The sequence below is a fragment of the Lutjanus erythropterus genome, chromosome 8 (assembly GCF_056507025.1).
Source record: "Lutjanus erythropterus isolate fLutEry1 chromosome 8, fLutEry1.hap2, whole genome shotgun sequence".
Taxonomy (NCBI): Eukaryota; Metazoa; Chordata; class Actinopteri; order Lutjaniformes; family Lutjanidae; genus Lutjanus; species Lutjanus erythropterus.
The window spans coordinates 42,975,869-42,994,271 of record NC_139324.1 but is presented as its reverse complement, the minus strand read 5'-3'; the positions used below and the strand labels follow the sequence as shown (position 1 = coordinate 42,994,271).

Genomic DNA, 18,403 nt, shown 5'->3' with positions numbered 1-18,403 from the left:
TAACTGAGTGCTGTTTCTTTTTGCAGATCTCTGTCACATCAAACATTAGAATGAGCCACACTAAAAACGTGTTCACTCTGGAGATATGTGAAGCCAGTGTTGCAGACAGCGGGAAATACACAATAAAAGCCAAAAATCAGTTTGGACAGTGCTCTGCAACATCCTCCCTCCACGTCCTCAGTAAGTTTCTTCTGTTTTCCTACTAAACACAGTTAAATACACTGTGTCTCAGTGTATTTAATTGGCCTGGATACTAAAGCTTGTTATGAAAATTCTGAGTTTGACTGCACCAAAACAAACTTCATGGAACAGATTTATCATTCAAACCCTTAAATGGAAATCCAAGGCACTTGGGCACCCCAGCTTACACTCAGTGTATGCATACAGTGTACTGTACCTGTGCACATTGTCATATGAGCCATGTGCTTGTCATTTGCATTCTCGCAGCTCTTGTTGAAGAACCAACAAAAATGATTATTGTGGAGCAAAGAGCTTCTACTGACGCTGCTGCCGGCATGCTGAAAAGTTTCTCTGCCTCATCAGTTCATATGGAAGCAGCTTCCATGCAGGCCAGCAGTTACAGCAGCAGCAGCTCCCGCTCTGCTGCTGCGGCCGAGTATTCGTTTGAGAGCACGTCTGCAACTAGCATGTCTGCCATGATGGCTGAGTCAATGGTTTCCATGAGCTCCAGCAGCCAAATGATGGAAATGTCTGCTCACTCGCATGCCGAGTCCTCCTCCTCCTCCATGAGGGCCCTCATCACAGGGGTGAAAAGAGGTGAGATGCATTTTGCCTGTAACTCACACTCAGAGAAACAGTAAGTGCACCTTGAAGAATTTGAGCATCTTTGTGAGTAAAGACAAATGTAACGTGAAGTCCTGTTTGTTTAAAGTTCCTGTCATATCATCAGTTGACATCTGAGATTTTTCCATTCTTGTATACATTCCAGTCACAAAAAATAAGCCACAAATGGATGTAAAAAAAAAAATGACATGACAGTTTCACACCCCGCCTATAATGAGGGGGCACCATCTGCAGTGGAAAATTAAGTTACCAAAAGTGAGTTGAGTCGAGCTGCACCATGCAGACTGCAGACCAGTCTGACTAATTAAATTCAAACTAGAAGGGCACTGGAGGAACGCAGACCTCCAGCACAACCAACTGATCTGTCTCGCTTGACAAAAGTAAAAAATAATTAGTGCATTTGCCCCGTTTCAGATCCACTCCAAAATCTAACGGGTTCTTCCGTGGCCCATGTTACAACCTTAAACCAAGATTCATGAAAAACCAGGCTGGTAGTCTTCTTAAATCCTGCTGACAGACAGACAGACAGACAGACAGACAGACAGACAGACAGACAGACAGCACTGAAACCATGGCAATAATAATGTCAAAACCTTATTAATCAATGTCAAACCATTGTCCTGAAAGCAGTGGCTTATTTCTGTGACTATAATGTGATTAAATATCATAATCATCATTTCATTGTCACTGACCTTGTTTCTCTCTTCTTTAACAGGCACTCCACCAAAGATCGAAGCTCTTCCGCAGAACGTCAGTGCTGAGCCCGGGAAGTCCCTGACTGTGGCGGGAATGTTCTCCGGAGACCCAATACCCTCCATCCACTGGGTCCGCTCAGGTCGGACCCTCCCCAACGGTGATGATCGGTACCATGTGGAGAACACCACTGACCTCTCCACCCTCATGATCTCTGCGGTGAAGGAGGCTGACGCCGGAGCGTACACCCTACGACTGTCCAATGAGTTCGGCTCGGACTCTGCGACTGTCAACGTTCACATTCGGTCTGTGTAAAAAAAAAAAAAAGAAAAAAATTAATTTATATCCCCCTTTTCCCTCATCCAGAACCTTTTTGTTTAGTGAATTAGCAACAATAATACTTGATGAAGATCTGGATTTCTGTTCTTGTAAATATGAACTATTTTTGTACCAAACTTGACATTAATTTATGCCAAACTAGACTAAAGTCTAAAGTTGTTATAAAATGTGCCATATTGGACGATTATGACTTAGGATTTTTGAACCACTTTTCTGTGACATGTACATAATGTATATAGCCGAATTTAACGGTTATGGGAAATGTATGCATTGTTATTTATGACAATAATATTAACTGAAACAAAAGCAGAAGTGTTTTAACAGGAGAAAGTTTCACTTGGAACGAATACCCTGTCAAACTGAGAAACTAAATCTGTGCCTCAACGATAAGTTGAAGTCTTTAAGATTGCCTCAACAGGTAGAGAGGCTCCCTGTTGACGTTATGAACCACAAACAGAAAGACAAAGTTATTGTTTTGGACACGCATCTGTGCGTGAGATATTACAGTTTCCTATGGGTTGTACCATGAGTGTAAGACCCTGAGTGCTGTTTGCATTACCCTCATGTAAGCAGCATGAACCGGCCTTGTGCTCAGACTGACTGTGTCATACCACCATGATTTGATGACCTGCTGTGAGTGCGAGCGGCCTGCACTTCTCAGCGTTTAAATCATTTTAATAAAGAGCGCTGTTTCTGGCACAGGACGGCCGGAGCGGCTTCTGAAAACGTAACATCTCCTGGCCATAAAAGAACAGAAGTCACAGCTGGCTCTGCTGTGCAGAAGCAGCGCCGTCTCTCGGAGGATAGCTAGCTAACGTGTTCGTGTGTTTGAGTGCGAGTGTTTGTAGCTTTTAGTCATTTCACCTTGTCAGTATTCAGGGTCCTCTTTGTTCACCATCATCTCCTCTTAGAGGATAGACAAGCAGACATGTTGTGACCCTGCACTTTGAGTTATTGATCTGTTGATGTAGAACTATATTTCATCCTCCTTGAGTTTTATGCATTACTGATTTAATAAAGCATGATTTCAGCACTATACCCGCGCTCTCTCCTGTTTGATTATTGTGTCTCTGCTGTTTCTGCTGTCATACTGATGAAAATACTTGAATATTTACATCTTGAGTATTTACATTTAGTTATTCTTCTCCACTACATCTGAGAGGTAAATATTTCTGTTTTTACAAGAACCAGTCCCTCCAGGATTTCAGAGGATTTTTGGGAGATTCTTGCGGCCTAAAATGTTTAATTTCACGGCAGCTTTTCTAGAAAATTGCAACGCACATTGTAATATTTTGCAAAGAAATTGCAGGAACAAGTGAAAATTTTAAAAAAGAAGATCTGATTTTTGAAATTCTTTTGTTTCTTTGTATAATTCATTAAAAATCAAAGTCAGCTTGTTCCAGGGAGAATAAAACCACACTCTGTTTTTAGTGTTCTGTCTAACCTCACCAAAACGGCTCAAGATGACAAAAATTCTGACAAATCTGCGTGATATGTAAATGAACAAGTTCACTTGTTATTCCACAAAATCTTTTTGGAGCTCAAACTCGAAACCTGAAACTTGGAGTAAGCTACGATGATGGAGTTTGGACAAAACTGCAAGGTCGTGAAGAATTCCAGAGACTCGTTGAATTTGAGTGAATTGTTGAGTTTGCAACTGTGTAACTTCCTGAAGGGACTGATAGCCTGCTACACTCACCAACAGTACACAAACCCCAGTTCCCAAAAAGCTGGGAAGTTGTGTAAAATGTAAATAAACATCAAATGCAATGATTTGCAAATACTTTGTGTGTGAAAACATGAACATGCATCCTCCACCTGTTTTCATGTGGCACGTGTTTTGCAAAACCTTTTCAACTTGTATTCAGTTAAATACAGAACAAAGACAAATATATATTTAATGATCAAACTGAGACAAAACAAAGCAAACAAAAAGTAAAAACTTTGATTTCAGTTTCTTAAATGTGAATATTTTCTGGTTTCTTTACTCCTCTAACAGTAAACTTCAGTAAAATATCTTTGAGCTGTGGACAAAACAAGACATTTGAGGACGTCGTCTTGGACTTGGATCAACATTTTATGGACCAAACAACTGATCAATTATTGGGAAAATAATTGCCAGATTGATCACTAGTTGAAAACAGGTGGCGGACACAGATGCGAGACATATCTTGTCTTTATTCTGTATTCGACTGAATTAAGGTCAAAAGGTTTTTGCAGATCATTGCATTCTATTTTTCTGTACATTTGACACACCTTTTTTGGAATTGGGGTTGTATATTTTTGGATTTGGCGATCCATTTATGCAGATAACATTGGCTTACCTTGTAAGATGTAGACTACAGCACTGTTTCCTCTCAGAGATGCTGCTGTTTGCTTCCCCTTCCATACGATCCACCTGGTTCTTATCATCCCATCATCACAAACAGCCTGAACAGGTTCCACAATATCCTCTAAAAATGACTCGAGCTCCTCAAAAATGTTGGAAAAAATGTAAAATGCCAAAAACGTACGAGACGTAACAAGATGAAAACTTAATGTTAGGATGCAAAAGTATCTAATTAAAACAAGATCTTTTAATACGAGAAAAAAATCATCTTTATATTATAGTGAGAAAAGTTTCTTGATTTTGTGTTGTAACAAGTTTGATACTGTTGAAACCAGAAAGGTTTTTTTGAAAAAATGTATAAGAAGAAAGTATCCTCTAACATCAAAATATCTTATAACAATGTCAAACTGATCACTATGAAAAAAGAAACTGAGTAAAACTTTTAAGCCGTAATGCCATAATTGACCCTTTGCTAAGCTGCACCCTCCTTAGTTACTGTTGCTACGCCTGCCAAACTTTCCATTACGGTGATAACAGCAGCAGATTTCACATCAAAATCGTAAGTATAGCTAGCTAACGTAAGCCAGTGCTAAAGCTAACTCCTAGTTATCTCCAGCTGATAAAACAAGAACCCTGTGAAAGTGTTGATGTAAAGTTAGCTAACAGCTGTGTACATGATATAACATTAATGCTAACAGACTGAGGCTAAAGCTAGCTTACATGTCAGCAAACATTGGTCAGATGGTGAAATACAGCAGGTATATCTACATGATAGATGACAGAACAAATGCAGATGCAGTGGCATCTAACAAGTTGGGCTAGCTAGTAAGCTACCCTTAGTTAGCCGGACATACTAATGTGAGTTTCTGTTAGAGCAGATGAAGACAGACTCTTCTCAGAGTCTCGTGCACACCTTCAACATGGAGAGAAATGCAAAGCTTGACAGCCCTAGTTATGGTTGCTAAGCCATAATTGGACAGTTGCTGTTTGGAGGCGGGGCTTAGCAAAGGGTAAATTACGAATTGTACTGAAAAATCATACCATTAATACTGAAACTTTTGTTGAAAGAAGAAAAATACAACACAATATAAACAGTTGAAACATCTATTGAGAACACTAAAACTGTACAAAAACAGGATATTACTTACATGAACAAAATTCACATTTACAGGTTTTTACAGTCCATGACCATCTCACTTTAAAAAAAAAAAACACAGCTGATACCTGAAATTTAAATAATTAACTTGATGGCAGAACCAGATTTTTACTTCTAACAGCCATTTTTTTCTGACGTGTTTTCTTTCACCAGTTTAAATCTGTTGTTGGCGGCTGTGAATAAAACAAACACTCTGTGCTCACGTTTCACAGCCATGGATTAAAAACTGCAAAGCGAACACAAGTGGAACTGATTCAAAATGAACCAGTTGAGTCCTGGAACTCCTCCATCTTTATTTCTTCCTCCTCCTCCTCTTCTTTTTTCACCTCCACCTGACGCTGAGAAGCTGAAAATAAAACAGAATTTATTCATTTATCTGAAAATAATCAAGTGTAACTGTGCGATCTCAGTCCTGAGGAACAACAGGTCTGTCACATTAAAACAGAAACATGAGTAAAGGTCTAAAGACTGGATTAAACAGTGTGTTAGCATGTCCAGCAAACAAAAGCTACTGTTATCGGCGAGGCTAAGCTAACTACAGGATTTAATGTGGTCAAAAGTTCAGTTTGAAAACAGCTGACTGTGTGGGAGTTGGTCTTGAATGATGTAATGTTAGCTTTCCTAACGTTAGCGGCTCTGTCCTGTTCTTTATCAGACTTGGGGAAGCTAACGTTACATTAGCTTTACTAGACTTTATAGACTTTTGTCTTGTAACATTAAACTGAACTCACAGTTAGAAAATATAGGTACTGTTAGCTTTAGCATCAGTCTGTTAGCATGACATCACAACCAGGGATATTCTAGAATGTGAAGACTGACAGGTTAGCAACAGTAACTATGGGGGGCGGGGCTTAGTGAGCAGTCACTACATGTGTATTATTACCATTCCCGGTGTTGTCTGTAGCATTAATGATTTGCAGCTGGACGTTCTCTTCGTTCTGTAGAATCACAGTGTGCTGGGTTCCTCCACTGAGCTGCTGCCCATCATGGAGCTCCTCCTCTGGGCCCAGCGCTCCCACTGACCCCCCTGCAAGAGTCTGGAGGGAGGAGGAGGGAGGGAGGGGGGAGAGAGGAGGAGGAGGAGGAGGAGGGAGTGGCTGCAGGATCCCCTGTCAGAACAACACCTGTCAGTAGGACTGACTGACAACTGATTGATTATTGATAGTTACTGGTTATTGATTGGTGTTTTTCTGACCTGCAGCTGAGCAAAGATCTTCGGCTGCAGAGAGGAGAGAGAACTGAAGAGCTGAATAGCTTCAGGAGACAAAGAGTCGCTGCCGTCCACTCCTGGAGACAAACGGAGACAAACAGACATGAGGGACACAAAGGACGAGACGATCAGGCTCGGTTAGAAGCAGATTACATGACGGACTGTCTCATAAACAGCCAACATGAACCACCAATGTTAGCTACTGTGGAAGAAGACATTTTATTTCCTTCTGTTTGGTTTTGGATGTTCTGTTGAGTGAATCTGATTCTGCTGAGTCAGCTTTTTACATTTATTAGCATACGTCTCTAAATGAATCCAGGTGTTCCCTGACATCACACCTCACCTCCCTCCCTCTTTACATGAGAACCCATTGCTTCACAGACTTTGGGTTTCTCAGACTCACTCCCACTGGTTTAGCACCTAGTTCACATTTAGGTTTCCTGAACCTTCTGGTGAAATTTCCATTCTAAACCTCCTGTGACTCCAGCAGACAGCACCGTATCACCATGCTGTGATTTCTCCGCTGTGCAGTGAATAAAGCTGATCCAGAACCAGCCAAGATCTAGGACCTGAAAGAATCTTTTTCTTCAACAGCACTCAGACCAACCACGAACTTTAACCACACAGAAATCCAGCTAGCTGACCGCCAATACGACGGCTACTAGTGAAAACGTATTTTGGGCTGTAGACTGTGACGCTGGTCAGCGGGATGGTTTGTGGGTAAAAACAGAACGTGCAGAATCAGTTTCTGTCAGTTTATTTGATGTTTGAGTGTGAAGAGTGATTTTGCATAATGTTACTTAAAAAACATTTAATTCCACATAATTCCAACTGTTCAAATGAGGGTTTAATCCCGGGAAATCTAATCAAGACCATTTCCTGTTTACCAGGAAACACAATGATGGGAAAAACAGAACATATTAAAATATATTCAGAAACACGTAGACCGACAGTCTACTGTCATAAAACATGCAGCGGCGATGTGTGTGTGTGCCAGTAAAACACAACACAAACTATAAATGAACACAAAGAGCTTTGATAAAAAAAAAAAAAAGCACATGCTCCGAGTCTGATCTTGTGGGATTGTGAATATTCTAATGCACAAATCCTGAAGTAAAACTAAAGATCACTATATAATAATAATAAAGTGCACATATTGAAGTTAATGGCGTGCATGTGTGTGTGTCTCGCACTTGGCTGAGGTGCACACACACATTATGTTAAACAGCTGTGAACGTGTGTCTTTAAAGTTAATCGCATTAATGAGGAAAAAAGGAATAATTATAATTATAAAGCCCAATAAATATCCACAGACCTGAAAAGTGCAGACAGGACGGGATCACAGCTGTCAGATCGTCTTTATCAGATCAGCTACCATGACAGCTGGAGCAGCTGGAGTGTTTGTGTCTGTGTGTTTATTAAGATCCAGAAAAACAAGGATTACACAATTATGATCTCTAACATGCAAAATGAACAAGACGTTATGTCTGACTGGATGAGACCGGCTCGACCCGGGGAGAAAAAGGTCTGTGTGCTTCTGTCGCAGCCTGTTGTCTAAGCCTGATTCTGTTTCCTGCACCCACAGCGGGACGGAGGAGCGAGGGAGGAGCTGGAAATGAGGGTGAGGAGGAAGAGGAGCAGGAGGAGGAGCACAGACAGCCATGTAACTGCTCCTCAATCGGCTCAGGTGGCACACCTGATCTGGGCTGAGACGGCAGCTTCGCAGCCAAACTGGATCTATCACCTCTCTTTGTTTCCTCCTGGTAAATCCACCATCACTGTGGCGTAGCTGCTTCTTAAAGGTGATGAGAGCTGACTTTCTGATTGGTTTATTGCATGTTCGGCCTAAACTCACCAGTGAATTAATGAGGACAGTTGGGCACACCTGATAGGTGCATCCCGCTGTGCGCTGGTGGTGCAAGGGGCAAGACAGAGCAGGATACCCCTGTACCACTGGCGCAAGATGGCAAAGGTAAATTTGAACACACCTCGAATAAATGAAATCCATCACACTTCATGCTTTTCACTTGTGCTTTAGATCAGCGTGAGACAGGAGCCTCAGTGTTGCTTGAAAAGACCAGGGCTTAGCTGAAGTTACACCAAGTCTCATTTTCAGGAAAAATATTAATCCTTACTTCAAACGTCTATTAAAGAACATCTGGACAACCAACAAACGTAAAACACATCAGGCTAAATAGTTTCAACCTTTGGTATCAATGTAATCCAAAACTAACAGAAAGTAATCAAGTTACATTACTTAAATATTGTGATAGTCGGATTATGTTACTAACCACATTGTTTCACAGGTAATCAGTAACTGTATCAGATTACATTTTTACAGTAATCCTCCCAACCCTGGAGATCATCCAGAGAGAGCACCGCTACTGGTTTCCTCAGGGCTCCGCCTCTTTTTAAAAGTTCTGCACCATAACTGAAGATGTGTTTGTTGTGTGTCTGTCTGTTGGCATAGAAACATTAAAAACACCAATAATCTGACATAAAATGTTACCTTCAGCACCAGGAGTCAGGGTCAGCGTCACCGTCTCCATCAGAGGGTCGCTGTTCTCCTCCGTCCACTAGAGGGAGACACACAAACACTTATGATGTTTCTGACCGTTAGCCACGCAGACCACCTGCTAATGTTAGCCACGCAGACCACCTGCTAATGTTAGCCACGCAGACCACCTGCTAATGTTAGCCACGCAGACCACCGGCTAATGTTAGCCACGCAGACCACATGCTAATGTTAGCCACGCAGACCACCTGCTAATGTTAGCCACGCAGACCACCTGCTAATGTTAGCCACGCAGACCACATGCTAATGTTAGCCACGCAGACCACATGCTAATTGTGGGACTAAGTGTGCGTTTTGTGTCTCTTTTGTCAAATGAATTAAAGTGTGACCACAACTGAAGAAAAGTGTGTGTGTGTGTGTGTGTGTGTGTGTGTGTGTGTGTGTGTGTGTGTGTGTGTGTGTGTGAGAGACCTCAGCAGCAGGACTCAGGCTCAGCCCCAGAGCCTTCTGGGACTCATGAATGTGGTTCTTGATGTCATTGACGGTGGGGAAGAACCTCAGGTTGTGTCGCTCTGGGAGACCATCACATTTAAACAGCTCCTTCTCCACAAAACGCCTGAACACACACAGCATTAAACACACAACAAAATACACACACAGCGTACAGTAAACACAACATAACATAAACACAACCATTTCTATATGTCTTTTTCTATAGTACATAATGAACATGCTAATAATATGTTTTTATTCTTCTCATCTAACGTTAGCAAGACAGACCAACCACAAAGAAATCCAGACCTGCCAGGCCTCACGCACAACATTTGGGGGTTGGACCAGGTCAGGTGAATCACAGGTGTGTGGTGTCAGAGACAGGGTCAGGTGGTCTCAGGTGTGTGGTGTCAGAGGCAGGGTCAGGTGGTCTCAGGTGTGTGGTGTCAGAGGCAGGGTCAGGTGGTCTCAGGTGTGTGATGTCAGAGGCAGGTTCAGGTGGTCTCAGGTGTGTGATGTCAGTAGGCAGGGTCAGGTGAATCACAGGTGTGTGGTGTCAGAGGCAGGGTCAGGTGGTCTCAGGTGTGTGATGTCAGAGGCAGGGTCAGGTGGTCTCAGGTGTGTGGTGTCAGAGGCAGGGTCAGGTGGTCTCAGGTGCTTGGTGTCAGAGGCAGGGTCAGGTGGTCTCAGGTGTGTGGTGTCAGAGGCAGGGTCAGGTGGTCTCAGGTGTGTGGTGTCAGAGGCAGGGTCAGGTGGTCTCAGGTGTGTGATGTCAGTAGGCAGGGTCAGGTGGTCTCAGGTGTGTGATGTCAGAGGCAGGGTCAGGTGGTCTCAGGTGTGTGATGTCAGAGGCAGGGTCAGGTGGTCTCAGGTGTGTGGTGTCAGAGGCAGGGTCAGGTGGTCTCAGGTGTGTGATGTCAGAGGCAGGGTCAGGTGGTCTCAGGTGTGTGGTGTCAGAGGCAGGGTCAGGTGGTCTCAGGTGTGTGATGTCAGTAGGCAGGGTCAGGTCAGGTGTGCTAGGTACCTGAGCTGTTTGCGGACACTGTAGACCTGATGATGACCTGCTGCCACCAGCTGTCTGATCCTCTCTGCCACCTGTGGGTGTAGACGTGACGGGATGTGTCCATCCTGAGGGGGAGGAGCCTGTTAGCATATCTCTGTCTGCATTAGCTTGCTAACTGTCATAATGATTCAAACAATTAATAATCAATAATCTTACATTCAGACAGACAAACTGTACATATTTAAGAAAGACTCTTCAAGGACTCCTGGAACCTGCACAAGAACCTAAAGAGTGTTCTAAAGGAGTCCTAGAACCTCTTCCATGACCTTTGGACAACGTCTAGACCTGCTCTGTCTCCTACCCGCTCATCTGTCTCCTCCTCGTCCTCCTGCTGCAGGGTGGGTGGAGGTGGGGGGAGGTCGGGGGGTGGTGGGGGGATGGTGGGCGTGTCCACCGAGTGATACAGGTGAGCTCGCTCTGTGGGCAGCTGCAAGTAGAACCTACAGAGACACAGACAGGTCAGCATGAGGTCTGAGTCCAGGACAATGTCCAGCAGGGTGAGGGGGGTGCGTTGTTAGACATGTTGGACATGTTGGACATGCTTTGAGACATGTTGTTGGACCTGATGACTCCTCCCATCTCCAGGTTCTGGTTCTTGAGACACTGGAAGGCCTTCTCCTGCTCCTGTCTCACTGTCCTCCTGTCTGCTGTCGGTTCTGTCGGAACTCTGAACTCTGGGAACTTACGAACTTTCTTGATGTAGATCCTGAAACAGACGGACGGACAGTTCAGAGACAACTGGCTGAGTCAGGACACTGACCATCACACCTGACAAATCAATATCAGTTTAAAGTATTTGTTATTTTGAGAATATTTTCACATCTTCACTTTCTGACAGACAGACTTTTGTGTGATTTTAATGAATGTGAACTAACCCTTTAAAACACTGAAGTCCCAAAGTAACACAAACTAAAGAGATGGAGGCAGCAGCAGACCAACAACTCTGTGTTCTGAGCTAAAATCACTGATATTATGAATGGAGTTTGGTTGGTTTGTAGAGAGTAATATTTGGTTTATAGAACAGTGGTTTCCTGTCAGAAAAGTCTGTCTGATATAAAGAGGCGAAAATATTCTAAATATAGTGTACACTTAAACTGAAATAGTTTTTTTTTCAGGTGCTGTAGGTAATACACTGACTATGGACTTCAAATAATCTGAACTACCCCTTTAAATGAAGCACTCATCAGTGTGACTAGTTTACCTGGCGGGACAGGTAGCTTTGTATGAGCCTTCAGCAGGCTGTTCACAGCTCCTGTTGGGCTGCAGTCCTTTCCTGCGAGGTCCAAACTGACACTCCATCACCACCGCTCTGCTGCCTAGAACACACACACACACACGCACACACGCACGCACACATGCACGCACACACACACACACGCACACACGCACGCACACACACACACACACACACACGCACACACACACACACACACACACGCATGCACATGCACGCACGCACACATACGCACGCACGCACACACGCACACACACGCACGCACGCACGCACGCACACACACACGCACACACGCAAAATGTCCCTTATTAAAAAATAAATGTGATGTGTGCAGCACTTTGTTTAAAATTAATTTTTCCTTTTAACTTAAAGTGATTCTGAGCAAAATGAAGCTACTGCACAAAGAAAGACGAGCTGGAGCCACAGACTTTATATTAAATAGGTTGAAATCCTCTTTTAATGTGGTTCTGTGGTTGATGAGAGCTGTTTCCCCAGACTGAAGCACTGCAGGCTGCAGGAGCACTGCAGGGTCACGGCAAGGACACTGCAGGAGCACTGCAGGAGCACTGCAGAAGTGCTGTAGAAATGCAGCTAGAGCACTGCAGTAATGCTGCAGGAACAATACACCAACACTACAGGAACACTACAGGAACACTGCAGGGACACTGCAGGGACACTGCAGGGACACTGCAGGATCTCAACATCTCTAACTGAGAATGCCAAGTTAGGACAAGTCCTCCAATATCAGTTGATCAGCTGTTTATAACAAAGGATGCACAATTAATTAAAAATTTATTGATATCGCAATATGGCTTTCTGCAAAATTCAAATCTCACAAGGTGCAATATTTGTTAAAGGCTAAGTGTGTCTTTAAACTTGAATGAATGTGGTGAGACAGAGACGTTCTGTCCAACACATCAGATTCTACAAACTTAGAAAAAAATCTTCATTTGGTACAAAGTCCTGCAAAAACATCACATTATAGTCATTTTAACATGTTTTTCAATCAAAATAACAATGACGAAAAACTGTCATTGCCTCTAATATTTCAAATCATATTGTAACTGCAATATAAAAATAAAAATAAAATAATCACAATTAGATTGTATTAAAAATATACACAGTCTCACTGCTGCCAAACTCCATTAACATTTTGATCAATTTAACTGTTTAACTGTCCAGATCACAGTGAGTGACTTTTGATACCTGTACACACCAGGTGTAAACAGGGTCAAAGAGAAAGAATTGGAACTGTGCCGACCTGCATTGACGAATGGTATGCCATCGTATGGGACGTACTGAGACTTCCACATGAGTCTGGTTGCCGGTTTGTCCACAGATGGAGACTGACGAGTTCCAAAGACAGAACCGGTCTGCTGCTTATGGAGTAACAAGATGGCCTCCAACTCCGCCTCTGAACAGCAGAACCCTCTGTAGGAGTCCCCCAACTTCTACTGACAGGAAGAGGAGAAGGAGAGGAGAGGAGGAGGAGGAGGAGGAGGAGGAAGAAGAGACAAGGAGAGAGGAGGAGGAGAGAGGAGGAGGAGGAAAGAGGAAGAGGAGAGGAGCAGGAGGAGGAGGAGGAGGAGGAGGAAGAGACAAGGAGAGAGGAGGAGGAAGAGACAAGGAGAGAGGAGGAGGAGAGAGGAGATGAGAGGGGAGGAAGAGGAGAGGAGGAGGAGGAGGAGGAGGAGGAGGAAAAAGGAAGAAGAAGAAGAGAGAAGGAGAGAGGAGGAGAGAGGAGGAGGAGGAGGAAAGAGGAAGAGGAAGAAGAGACAAGGAGAGAGGAGGAGGAGAGAGGAGATGAGAGGGGAGGAAGAGGAAGAGGAGAGGAGGAGGAGGAGGAGGAAAAAGGAAGAAGAAGAAGAGAGAAGGAGAGAGGAGGAGAGAGGAGGAGGAGGAGGAAAGAGGAAGAGGAAGAAGAGACAAGGAGAGAGGAGGAGGAGAGAGGAGATGAGAGGGGAGGAAGAGGAAGACGAGAGGAGGAGGAGGAGGAGGAGGAGGAAAGAGGAAGAGGAAGAAGAGACAAGGAGAGAGGAGGAGGAGAGGAGATGAGAGGGGAGGAAGAGGAAGAGGAGAGGATGAGGAGGAGGAGGAGGAGGAGGAGGAAAGAGGAAGAGGAAGAAGAGACAAGGAGAGAGGAGGAGGAGAGAGGAGATGAGAGGGGAGGAAGAGGAAGAGGAGAGGATGAGGAGAAAGAGGAGGAGAGGAAGAGGAGAGGAGATGAGGGGGAGGAAGAGGAGGAGAAAGGAGAAAGGAGGAGTAAAAGGAGGAGGAGGAGGAGAGAGGAGGAAGAAAAGGAGGAGAGAAGACGAGGAGTGAGGAGAGAGGAAGAGGAGGAGGAGAAGAGAGGAAAAGGAAGAGGAGGAGGAAGAGGAGAGAGGAGGTGAGAAGAAGAGGAAGAGGAAGATGAGGAGGATGAAGGTCACGTCTGACAGATTCATCATAAACATGTATGTATTTTCCTACTGTACCTGAACATTACGGAGTCTCAGAGCCCAGCTGGGGGCGCTGGAGGGCGGCGGCTCCATAAAAGCAGAAACATCAGCTGCTGTCTGCTCACTGATTGGTCCACTGCTGCTACTGCTGGGGTCTGTTACCGTGGTAACTGACATGTTAACAAGAGCACCTACAGAAACATTAACACAAGTCCATAATTAGAGAATATTACTGACATCATCCTCCTCCTCCAATCAGAATCCTGCTTAAGTACCTGCTGGACCACTGGAGATCACAGCAAGCTGGGGCCCTGAGAGCTGATTGGATGGGATGACAAGCACCTCTCTGCCCTCTGATTGGCCCGTCACGATCACCTGACACAGAGAAACACTTTGATTCAAATCTGTGTGCAGATTATTTTTCAAATTAATTAAACGTCACTCACCATGCGTTCCTGCAGCGTCTGACCTCGCGGCTCCACGATGATCAGCTGACTCTGACACGTCACTGACAACGGAGCCAGCAGCTGTGATGTCGCCCAGGTGTCAGCACCTGGGCCAGAAGGGGCAGGGCCAGGAGGAGAGTTTGTTTCTCTGGTCACGACGAGTTCTGACGGTGTGCAGGGCAAGTTGGCCGGAGGGGCAGAGCTTAGTGCCGCACCTGTTTCAGGTGAGACAAGTGAGGAGGCGGAGCCAAGCAGCAGGTCTGACCCAGGATCTGCAGACTGGAGTAAAATCAGACTGAGGATCAGAATACTTTATTGATCCTCAGGGAGGAAATTTAAAAACAATAGAAACACATGAACTGAAGGCACATGAGCCAAATTCATCAGAAAACCAAACTGTTCAATAAAAATGTGACAACCTTCATTTTTATCAGGTGTTTTTATATTGAAACACAAAAAAGGAACAAAAATCAACTGATTTGAAAAGGAAGTTCTGCTGGTTGTTTCTCTCAAGAGACAAAATGATAATATTTACACAAATACTTTTCTTAGTTTTGGTGGGTTGTGTTCAAGAGTTTTTGTATTAAAGTACATTTATTACAGGTTTTTATTCTTAATAATCCACTTCAGTGTGTGGAAATGTATATTTTATGTCACTTCTTTCCCTCTTGTAAGAAACTGAAACATGTCATCTGACAGTTAATTTGCTGAATGCTGATTTTGTAAATATATTTTCATTTTGAGGTCAAATGAAGTGAAACTACAGAGAAAAAAAAACTAATGTTTCTAAAAAACTGACTGTAAACACTTTCATATATAAAAGTTATATTAACAAAGGATGAAACGAGCAGGAACATCCACTTTAAAATAATATTTAGAATGAAACAACAATCTGTGGTCTCAGTGTATTTTAACATGTTTCAAATACTTTGATACTATGGTTCATTTCAGGTAATTATCTCAACATATAATCCTGTCTCACCTGTTCAGGTTCAGCACTGATGACATCACTGTGTCTATCTGCACTGGTCTCCATGGTAACTGCCCTGGAGTCACCTGTGTGACATCACTGCCTCCTTCACTCAAGAACACAGAAACACATGATGCAAAAATCATTTTCAGTTTTTAATAACTCTAACGATGTGAATTCCAGACAGATTTACATGATTAATCGATTAATCGCCATTAAAAATTTAACCCCTAAAAAAATATATGAACTGATAATCAATCAATAGTCTACAAATGACAGACATTGTGCCATAGTTTGACACAATGTTTTGTCTGGTTAAGGTTTTAGTTGAGTAAGGAAATTTAAACTTAAAATGCAGAGAAAAAAAGAGAAAATCATGAAAATGAAAAAAAAAATCACTCATTAATTATATTATTAATTATTTATGATTAATTGATTGTCAGCATTTTCACCTATCTGTTAGGGAAAATACACAAAACTTCCAATTGTTAATATTTTGTGAAAGCACCAACAGTTGATATTAAATATCGCTGAATTTGGTCAAAAAATATTATGATGTGAATACAACAAAACTTTAACACCTTCACCACTTCACCACCCTTAATAACACAAAACATGATCCAATATGAAAACCAATATGATCAATAATGACTGATATCGACCGATATGAAACAGGTTTTTCAGCTGTACTGTCCAGGCCTAAAGTTAATATCAAAATATCTGAACTTCACCATGATGAGGGATGACGTGACTGTAACTTAAATAACTGCAGGACAGCTGCTCTGGATAAAGTCACAATAAATTAATTCATGAAAATATGAAAACAATGACTTTAGGGTCAGTTATTTAGTTAGTTTTATTTAGTGTCAGAAAGAAATGATTCCTGTTCAGTAAATATTATCATTAAAAACAGATTTAATCTCAGAACGTTTTTCAATGTTTCAGTTTAACAGCAGTATGAAGCTCCGCCATGATGCTCTGACGTGTTAGCATGAAGCTAACACTGAGCTGTGTGTTTAAATCTCTTCAGTTAGCATTAGAGCTAGCTGCCCTAGCATGACGCTAACCGAGAGCTAGACAACGCCGTGTACTCAAACTCTCTTCGGATAGCATTTGAGCTAGCTGCTGTTAGCATTAAGCTAACAGGGAGTTAAATAATGCTGTGTGCTTATCCACTACTCTGTTAGCCTCAATGCTAGCTGCTGTCACCACCTGGAGCCTCTGACAGCGACTTGACGGATCAACTCTTTTATATCAGCGAGGAAAATGAAAACGAGTCTACTCAACCTCGTCTTCATTCTGCCGCCTCCCTCCGCTTCCGCTGACAACAAACTCGCTTCGCCTTTTTCCTTATGGAGCTGACTGTCGGCTGTTTAGACCCTCTGAGGACACCGTCGTTTGGGAACTGTTGTATTATATGGTTAAAACCACTAAGTGGAGCTGTTGTCGCTTACACTAAAACCACTATAACGTGTTTGTTTCACACCAAACTCTGTTTACAAATCTAAAAGTTTCACACGTCACTCTGAAAGCAAACGTCTTGTAAATGACTTGAATAATTTTGCCTTATTTAATCTTTATGTCAGCATTTTAAGTCAAAAATACTTTCATAAATTGATTCTTCGGTTATTTATGTTTTATGCTTGTTTTATGTTGCTATTATTGTTCTATAATGTATTTTGTTTCTTTTTGTAAGGCACTTGTCATTATCATTATTATTATTAATATTATTATTATTACCATACACAAAGCACATACCTTTACTGTACTGAAACTTTTCTGCATCATCATTGTAGCTTCCTGTGAATTCCACCAATCACAGCAGTCCCCCATGCAAACACCATACATGTAGGCCTCAAAGTTTTGTTTTATTGTTCACTTTTAATATATTATTCACTTTTAGAGCACGTTTGTTGTTATTGATATTTGTCACTACTTCTTTGTGACATGCCCCTCAGGTGACCTTCATCTATGTATAAAGCTGATATGTTTGTAATTCTGAGCACTTCTGAGTTTTTCATACTGCACTTAGCCACAGACGACAGTAGGTGTTAGTCCCAGGCTAACTAAGTTAAAGTCTTAGCTTTGTTGTATTTTATTGCCTCAGTTTTCTGCTATTCTCACAGTTTAACCTAAATTTGTAATTGTTATTAATAAAACTACAACAACCACTAAAAAACTACAACTACAGTGTGATTTACAATAAATTATAATCTTTATTATTATGGTGATAAATGAAACACATTGACACACTGAATCCTCTGCACTTTATTCAATGATGAACTTAAAACTTGTGATATTTTTATGATGTTTGGTCTACATGGATTAACATGTCAGGATGAAACTCACCAACGTCCACTGATAATCTGTAGGATTGAACATGCTCTGTGTGAGGAGGAGGACTGATACCAGAATAACAACACTGACAGTTTACAGCTGTGATAACTGGTCCCATATGAAAGTATACAATGTGCAATAATGTATATTTACACTACAGGAAAGTCTATCATACATAAATACACATGGATAAACAAAGAAATACACAATATATCCAACAACAGACAGGGACAGTCAAACATCCCAGAATAATCAGGAACCAGAGGGATTAAACTTGAGTTAAATATCATGTGTCATATACATATATGTATATATATATATATATATATATATATATATATACACATATATATATATATATACACATATATATATAC

At 42.3% G+C, this 18,403-nt stretch overlaps 2 protein-coding genes and 1 long non-coding RNA gene across 5 annotated transcripts in view; 2 read left to right on the top strand and 1 right to left on the bottom strand.

Moving 5' to 3' along the window:
* LOC146323388 (titin-like) overlaps nt 1–2,874 on the top strand; it is a 199,585-nt gene extending 196,711 nt beyond the window's left edge. The window contains exons 240-242 of the mRNA XM_084725583.1: nt 27–180; nt 448–777; nt 1,520–2,874. Of these exons, the coding sequence (XP_084581709.1) occupies nt 27–180; nt 448–777; nt 1,520–1,812 (777 nt within the window). The 3' untranslated portion in view covers nt 1,813–2,874. The remainder of the gene's footprint in view (nt 1–26; nt 181–447; nt 778–1,519) is intronic.
* A 3,127-nt stretch (nt 2,875–6,001) lies between these two features.
* carf (calcium responsive transcription factor) lies at nt 6,002–17,123 on the bottom strand. Of its 3 annotated transcripts, none has more exons than XM_084725579.1 (14): nt 16,977–17,123; nt 15,702–15,795; nt 14,720–14,998; nt 14,549–14,648; nt 14,310–14,464; nt 13,097–13,286; nt 11,803–11,917; nt 11,164–11,307; nt 10,903–11,041; nt 10,563–10,666; nt 9,518–9,662; nt 9,041–9,107; nt 6,517–6,608; nt 6,002–6,358 (listed from the first exon to the last, which is right to left on the bottom strand). In XM_084725579.1, exons 2-14 carry the CDS (start codon nt 15,753–15,755, stop codon nt 6,173–6,175), a joined length of 1,770 nt encoding a protein of 589 aa, XP_084581705.1. In that variant the 5' UTR covers nt 15,756–15,795; nt 16,977–17,123; the 3' UTR covers nt 6,002–6,172. The 3 variants fall into 3 exon arrangements, with proteins under 3 accessions (XP_084581705.1, XP_084581704.1, XP_084581706.1); XM_084725578.1 differs by having other exon boundaries at nt 6,005–6,430; XM_084725580.1 differs by lacking the exon at nt 6,002–6,358 and adding an exon at nt 7,847–7,938 and having other exon boundaries at nt 6,516–6,608.
* LOC146323387 (uncharacterized) lies at nt 9,828–10,640 on the top strand. The gene is made up of 3 exons (XR_014771340.1): nt 9,828–9,891; nt 10,147–10,182; nt 10,545–10,640. It is a non-coding gene; the product is annotated as an uncharacterized LOC146323387 (long non-coding RNA).
* Nucleotides 17,124–18,403: the final 1,280 nt, after the last annotated feature.

Excerpts from the sequence above, each read along its gene's own strand:
- carf (XM_084725578.1), bottom strand. The coding sequence starts at position 15,755 with ATGGAGACCAGTGCAGATAGACACAGTGATGTCATCAGTGCTGAACCT. Across the intron at positions 14,999-15,701 it reads TCAGTGCTGAACCTGAACAG|TCTGCAGATCCTGGGTCAGA; the intron begins GTGAGACAGGAT and ends ATTTTACTCCAG. Across the intron at positions 6,431-6,516 it reads AGATCTTTGCTCAGCTGCAG|GGGATCCTGCAGCCACTCCC; the intron begins GTCAGAAAAACA and ends TTGTTCTGACAG.